A 7829-nucleotide genomic window follows, 5' to 3' on the forward strand; every position below is an offset into this window, starting at 1 on the left:
TGAGGTTGCCCAAATTGTAGGTCAAATACAAGGCCAGCAAGAAAATGCTGCTCAAAGGGAACAAGAACCAATTGAGAACGTAAGTAGGAAAACGGAAAGGGGAGTGGGGCAATGACTCCAACCATTGGTGAAACATTAGGCAATGCTGCTTAAACAATGAACAAGTCATTGGATACTACCACTGAGCCCGACTGAGGGAGGAAGCAGGTGAAACTGTGGCCGAGATTGGAGAAACCATGATTAAACCAACAAAGAAGGTAAAACAACAGGGTCAGGAGGGAAAAGGGGATGGGGTTTACTTCGATGAAACCATAGCAGAAATGGCAGAGACAACTAATGTGATTCTTGTTGGAGAGAAAGAAACAGAGTGGAGGAAGAGCATTGAATCTTGGCCCATATGTCCCTCGTCAAAAGGGACAGTTTAAATATGAATAGTAGTGAGTTGGTGGCTATGTGTTTGAGCGTATGTAGATATTCTTGGAGTTATAATATGAAAACCTTTCATGCAGATGTGTTAATTTTACTGTTATAATCTGGCCCGTTATTACTGTTATACCTGCTGCCACTAGTTCACTTTCATGATTTCGTCCCTGTCAACATTTGATCAAATTCCATTTAGTATCTCAGCTAGTTAATTTTAAATATGAAAATACATTCTAGCGCCCGGCAAATTATGAGAAATGGTTTAGCATATCATGCCTGTAACATTTGTATTTCTATATATCGAGCATGTGGATCAATCAGCTAAAAATGTTCAATCCAACTTAACCATTGGCTATAGCCATGTATATACATCATTGTTAATTACACGCAGAAAAGAGCTTTGTCACCCATAAAAGTCCTATCAGCTCTTGCAAAATTATTTCCCATAGAAGATACAAATATGATCCCACACAGCAAAATAAATTGTATAACTACATCGACAAGATAAGAACCGCCTAAAATTGTTATTTGGAAATTTGGATTCTCCCTTCAATTTTCACAGTTCTAAACTACAGGAAATGAGATATTTCAAGAACTAGGAGTTACAGATTATCTATGTATAAAACCAACAATACAGAATCTGCCAAAAACTTAAAAAAGAAAGTCATCAAAGGAACTTGATGCACAGAAGCCATTAGGGATGTACACATGCTACCAAAAACTAAATAAATTATCATCACATTCTACCAAATATTATACAGGAATTCCAGCCCAGGGTTCCAATTAGGCCCGAATAGCAATGGGGCAACGGTTCCAACAAATAGGAAGTAAAAATCCCACACTGCAGCATCAGCAGGATTACATCACTGGCGGGGGCTTCATAATGATTACTCTATGAACCAACTATGCAATTGTCACATCATCTACTCTAAACCAATGAAATCTGCTACATGAAATGTAAACAAATAATGAGGGGACAGTAAGCAGTAGTTCTAACACATTATATGACCAATGATGTCAGACAAGCAATTGCACCGTTCTCCAATTCTAAGTATAGTGTTAAATTTTGAAAAACTGTAACACTGAGCAATGTAAAATAATAATTAAAAGAACGAGGGCCTATTATAACAAAAGTGTATTGACAATTAGCTACCCAAGGAAAACAAACCACCATTTCGAAATCCAAGACACAAACTCATACGACAAAAAAAAACCATCAAAATTAGGAGATCTGACAAAGCACCAAATAAGGGCATGGCAATACAATCAAAAAGAAAATCACGTTTGAAAAATAATGTAATAATATACAGCTCCTACAAGTAGCTAGCAGTTCCAGGGACAACATATTTTTAGAAGTTTTTTTGTACTACCAAGGGTATCTCTCACTTTTTTTTGAGTAAAGAACTAATCCTTTTCAGGTTCGTAGGTGCCCCCTCCCTACAAGTGTCGCTTCCAGGAATTAAACCATCGACCTTGAGGATCCAATAGAGCCTTACACCACTAAACCAACGCCTTATTAATCATATTTTTAGAGGTTTCCAAGCTAAGGAACCAAACATAGCTTCGCAGATTAAGAATATTACAATTTAAACTCAACCGTACTTCTAATATTTCAACCAGAAGGGCTATAGGTATGTGTATCGACAATAGTGCAATCTTCTAGACAACTCTTCAAAATGTAAATAAGCAAAATATGTCTCGTAAAATTTCCGAATATATAAACAGCAACATGAAACCTACCTATGTGTTTTTTTTTGTTTCCCACATATATCCTCGCACTGGAAGCAATCATGTCCGAGTCGGAAACATCCACAGGTATGTAAAGCTAACTCTACCAGCGGGTATTTTTTCCATTCACAAGACTCAAACCCGAGACCTTACTTAAGGGGATCAAGCATGTATCACTTGAACTAACATCCGTTTAAAGTTATACTAGTGAGTCCTAAGTCCTGGTAAAACGTGAAGGCCGTGTTAGACGGTCAACAGTAAAATTTTGTCGAATCTCTGACATAAAAAGCAAAATGAATAACTCATCTATGCTCATGGTGCCTATAAACTAATTTTGGTATTGCACTTTTTCACTTAAACTCAACAAGTATGAAATAAGAACAAACTAAATTTGAAGTCCCTTCATATCTATTTCATTTAGACATAGAAGCTCCCAAGAGAAAAACAGACTATAGAACTACAGAGAAATGTAAATAAACCCATCCAAAAGTGCATTGTTCAGACACTCGTGCACACAACAAGAAAACACCATATCAAATGCTAAAAGAGTAAAAGATATGATCTCTATCTGTAACAAAAGCACCCTAATATCCCTCTCTAAAAGGTAAAGCTTGTGAACCCATAATACGTACATAAATTAATACATATTCTACAGCAAGGTTCTGGTATAAAATATATGTATGTCTGTTCACTAAAGTTAATGACATTATGCAATTGTGTAAACCCTTTCTTTCCTCTTACTGAGACCTTAGAAGAACCAAGTCTTCAGATGGGCAATAATCCCACTACTTGCCAACAAAGAAACACTAAGAGGAAGGAAGAGCAAACGACTAGGCATAGATTTTTAAAAATATCACCTGACTATTAATTATCTCAATTATTGACTGTGTTTGCAAAAATCCATTTACAAGTCAAGGGCACCAAAAACACACATGGCAAACCTCATCAATCATTCGTAAGCAACAAAACATTTTATAGTACAGTAAAAAAATAATGATGCAGAAGGCACACACAATAAGCAGTCACAGAGCATAGAGCGAGATAAATATTGCTTAACACTCTACCTTACATGGTATTATAATCAGGTCCTTTGCGGCCCTTCATCAGATCCAGATGTGGATGAGCTGTCACTATCAGAATCTGCAACGACACATACAAATCAGAAGGACATAATATTTGACTTCAACATTACAAAATCATGTATAATAACAACGGTCAACCGGTAAGATACATGCCAACTATATAAAATTAATCAAAGTACCACTTGAAGAAGATCCAGAGTCACTGCTTGAGCTGCTTGTACTACTTGACCTACTCCCATTATCTGCATGATTTCCCCCATGCACAGGCATGGATGGGTGATCATTTCTTTCATCTGCTAAAAAACAGGTAGAAAATATATTTCAATTAAAAGATATAGATAAATAGACCACTAGATGACCACAATTCCAATTCTCAAGAGTTTACCAGCTTGTGTTTCTCTTGGAACCTCTACCACAACTGGTGCCCGGCTCTACAGAGAGCAAAGAAAATTTGTGATTTAGCAATAATAGTTTCACAGAGCACAAACTGGCAATTACAAGTTAAAATTCAATAATTTACCTTCTGGATGGCATTCTGGACAGCAATTGCTCTAGCTCGAGCAAGTTCTGCCTTTCTCTTGTTTTTGCTCAAACTTTTCTTATAATTGGTCACAAATCTATCAAGCTCCCAGAGAGTCTCAGCATCCACGCTATCAATGTCAACTTCAATTTCATCATCGTGATGATGAAGTGCTGAATTCCTCTTCTTAATGATTTGCACAATAGCATCAAGCTTATCAGAAGGTAAACTCTGGAGGTTTGTACTTAGTTTTTGCTTTTCCTCAAATGTCATGTCCCGTTTATGAGGATCTTTTGCTTTTGGCTTCTTTGGAGCTGGGGTTCTACTTGATGGAGTAATGCTCATGGGTCTTGGAGTTTGTGTCATTGGTTCTGATCTATTCAAAATCCTTCTCATATCTAGAGGTGCAGGAGGAAAGGCAGAAACTTTTCTAGACAAGGGTGAAGGTGCAGTGGGTGTTGCCCCATATTCTATGCCATATCTCACCTCACGATTGTAATCAGACTCTATTATAACCCACCTCTCTTCAAATATCTTTGATAGCTGCTCTGCCATTACATGAACATCTTGTCCCTTAGGATTATATGTCATGGCATTACGAAAAGTGAGTCTCACATCCTCTGCAAACTCTTTGGGTGATTTGTACCAATTCTTGCTCAGTCTTGACTTCACAGTACCAAAGTCCATTGGATGTGTGATGATAGTAAAATAATCATGCAAACCAAGACCCTCAACATCAACAGGAGCGTTAAACACCCAGCCATGCTTGTGTTTCATCAACTTTTCAAGCAATGAACTACAGCTCTTGAAAAACTTAGATGCCATCCCAAGACCATGTCCCATTTCTCCCCCACCTTGCTTCTTCCAGTGCAATTTTGACTTCTTGTTACTCTCAACAGGTGGGAATTTATCTTTTGCAAGCAAGAACTCCGAATTACAATAAAACTGGTTTGCTTTAGGCGTTCTCTTCTCCCTCTCAACATTTTCATTGGCCCCATGACTATTCTCCAACATTGAAAAACTTAACTGCTGCAAAGGCCTTGTAGACTCTCGTGGAACACCAGCAGATGCCACCTCTGAGTGAGCACGAACTGCTCTACGTCCATTACCAGCTTCACCACCCATTGACACATTCAAAGTACCATACCTGCCAGCCTGCCCCTGTTTCAATTCAATCCTCCTGACCAAACTTCTCACAACGTTCAGCTCATCTTCAAGCTTCCATCGTAGCTCCTGCTTCTCCTGCTTTGACTTTGAGATCAAACTGATCTTCATCGGGTCAACCATCCATGGCTCCACAGTCCCATTCCCCGAAGGCAGGACCTGCATGCAAGGAACCATGTCCAGCCGATGGCTGTGGCTTGAATGTCCACCACCATCCTGCTGCAGCACCAAATCCCCGTTTCCTGAAGGCATGTCCTGAGAGCTAGGAATCATCTCCTGCTGATGGCTGGGGCTCGATGTTCCATCGTCATCCTGCCGCAATTCCACATCCCCATTTCCGAAAGTTTGGTCATGGGTCATAGGAACTGCATCCTGCCAATGGTAGGGGCTCGAAGGTCCACCATCATCCTGCTGACGGCTGCACAAGTCATCAGAAACCAGTACCACCATATGCTGAGCTGAATTCCCATCCTCCAATGTTGAATCTACTTGTGGCTGAGCTGAACTCCTATCCTCCAATATTGAATTCAATGCCGGTTCATCCGGATTCCCATCATTTAATGTTGAATTCACAACTGGCCAAGACAAACTCACATCCTCCAATGTTGAATAAACTTGTGGTTGGGCAGAATTACCATCCACCAACGTTGAATCCAATAGTGGCTGAACTGAATTCCCATCTTCCAATGTTGAGTCCATTTGTAGCATAGCCGAATTCTCATCACCCAATGTTGTATCTACCTCTGGCTGAGCCGAATTCCCATCCTCCAACATTGATTCTGTTTGTGGCTGAGCTGAACCCTCGTCATCTAAGGTTGAATTCACTGGAAGCTTTGCCAAGTATTCATCCTCCAATGTTGAGTCCATTTGTAGCTTAGCCGAATTCTCATCACCCAATGTTGTATCTACCTCTGGCTGAGCCGAATTCCCATCCTCCAACATTGATTCTGTTTGTGGCTGAGCTGAACCCTCGTCATCTAAGGTTGAATTCACTGGAAGCTTTGCCAAGTATTCATCCTCCAATGTTGAGTCCATTTGTAGCTTAGCCGAATTCTCATCACCCAATGTTGTATCTACCTCTGGCTGAGCCGAATTCCCATCCTCCAACATTGATTCTGTTTGTGGCTGAGCTGAACCCTCGTCATCTAAGGTTGAATTCACTGGAAGCTTTGCCAAGTATTCATCCTCCAATGTTGAGTCCATTTGTAGCTTAGCCGAATTCTCATCACCCAATGTTGTATCTACCTCTGGCTGAGCCGAATTCCCATCCTCCAACATTGATTCTGTTTGTGGCTGAGCTGAACCCTCGTCATCTAAGGTTGAATTCACTGGAAGCTTTGCCAAGTATTCATACTCTCTCGAATTCACTTGCTCCTGGGCCAATTTCTCATCCTCTCTTGAACACACCTGTGTCTGAGTCAAATCCTCACCCTCTCCTGAATTCACTTGTGGTTGAGCAGAATTCCTATCCTCTGCTGAACTCACTTGTGGCTGGGCCGAATTCCCATCCTCTGGCACTGCAACAGGAAGTATAATACCTGAAATGATATTGCTATTACTCTTGGCCTTATCAGAGTCACCACACTTTACAGTGCTATTGTTGTTAATCACAAAATTGGCGGTGGTGGTGGCGGCAATGGTGGCGCTGTCATTTTCAGCCAATGTGGTGGCGGCAGTAACTGTGTTCACGATGCTAGGATCTTTCTTGGTGCTTTTGAACTTTCTCCGGGTGTAAACCTTGCCCTCCAAGAACCTCTTCTTCTCTCTGTCTCCATCATCTCCTCCAACCATATGGCCCGAAGCCATACACAAACCCTAATTTCCAACACCAACCCAAAATCCCCAAAATCTTAGGGTTTTAAACACCCACGAATTAAATAATCACCTAATTCAAAAACAAAAAAACACGAAAGGATAAAAAACTGAAACCCTAGAATTTCTAGGGCTTCCTTCTAGAACCAAAAAAGTGAAAAACAACCCTAATAAATTCTATGCCTCACTCAAAACCTTCTTCTGAACACAGAGAGAGACAGAGAGAGAGAGGAAAATTAAGAACCAGACCCAGAAAAACGCATCGAGAGAGGGAGAAAGAAATTCTAGGGTTACGAAGTTTTGTTTACCTTCGTTGCGATCAGATCTCACTTCCTCTCTCCAGAACTTGTCGTCATACTTTCTCTCTCATCATCAAAACGGAGGTCGTTTTATGAGATTGTAATAAAAGGTAAACGGCAACGGTGGATTCGTGAGAACCGTTGATCATTTGACGCGTTTGGAGTGTACTACAGAGCGTGCCCGGGAAGCGTTATATTACCGAAAATTGGAACCCGTATTCACGATGGGATTGGTGCAGTGTCGTAAACGTACCAATTAGAATGGGGCTAGGGAGGGACGTGCGGGTCACGCGGAAAAAATAGGGTGAGGGGTATTGTGGCGGGGAGTTTCTTTACAAAATATTTGAAAAGTTTTCTTAAGCGGACGAGTTGCGCGTGCTTAGTACTCTCCTGTTTAGTGAGCTGCTGGTTCTACAAATTCTATGGGTATACGCACGCGCCGGTTGGGCGGTGAGAGCTTATTAGTGCGTTTTTACCAATTTTGATATTGAGTAAAGATCATCTTCATCAATATATAGGTAAGTAGTACCATATAATAACATATAAAAAGTAACATGTGATAATATTTTTATTTATTTGTTTATTATAAATCATATTTTTGTCATTTAAAATATGTGTATAAAAACAACTTAGCATCTCCATTAGTGTTGTTCCTTTCAATTATGGGTCAAAGCCGTATATAAGGCCGTTAGTTAAACATCTAGAGCCCAATTCTGCACTTGTGTAGTCTCTTTTTTATTTCACATCGGTCTTTTTATGTTGTCTTCTGAAATCAAGATAGTTATTCCTTTAGTAGGGTTT

At 40.1% G+C, this 7829-nt stretch overlaps 1 protein-coding gene across 5 annotated transcripts; it reads right to left on the reverse strand.

The window, feature by feature from the left end:
* LOC109355156 (transcription factor GTE4-like) lies at positions 218 to 7292 on the reverse strand. Of its 5 annotated transcripts, none has more exons than XM_019598129.1 (6): positions 7038 to 7291; positions 3754 to 6802; positions 3619 to 3664; positions 3413 to 3526; positions 3216 to 3291; positions 754 to 1366 (listed from the first exon to the last, which is right to left on the reverse strand). In XM_019598129.1, exons 2-5 carry the CDS (start codon positions 6721 to 6723, stop codon positions 3233 to 3235), a joined length of 3189 nt encoding a protein of 1062 aa, XP_019453674.1. In that variant the 5' UTR covers positions 6724 to 6802; positions 7038 to 7291; the 3' UTR covers positions 754 to 1366; positions 3216 to 3232. The 5 variants fall into 5 exon arrangements, with proteins under 5 accessions (XP_019453676.1, XP_019453674.1, XP_019453677.1 ...); XM_019598132.1 differs by having other exon boundaries at positions 3754 to 5597; positions 5766 to 7290; XM_019598133.1 differs by having other exon boundaries at positions 3754 to 5395; positions 5774 to 7289.

This window comes from Lupinus angustifolius, chromosome LG08, assembly GCF_001865875.1.
Source record: "Lupinus angustifolius cultivar Tanjil chromosome LG08, LupAngTanjil_v1.0, whole genome shotgun sequence".
Lineage (NCBI taxonomy): Eukaryota > Viridiplantae > Streptophyta > Magnoliopsida > Fabales > Fabaceae > Lupinus > Lupinus angustifolius.

Bases quoted from the DNA above. Each gene is read 5' to 3' on its own strand.
- LOC109355156 (XM_019598131.1), bottom strand. From the start codon at position 6,723: ATGGCTTCGGGCCATATGGTTGGAGGAGATGATGGAGACAGAGAGAAG. The intron at 3,665-3,753 runs GTAAATTATTGA...TGCTCTCTGTAG, and splicing joins TCCAGAATGCCATCCAGAAG to AGCCGGGCACCAGTTGTGGT. The intron at 3,292-3,412 runs GTACTTTGATTA...GTGTCGTTGCAG, and splicing joins CTCTGGATCTTCTTCAAGTG to ATTCTGATAGTGACAGCTCA.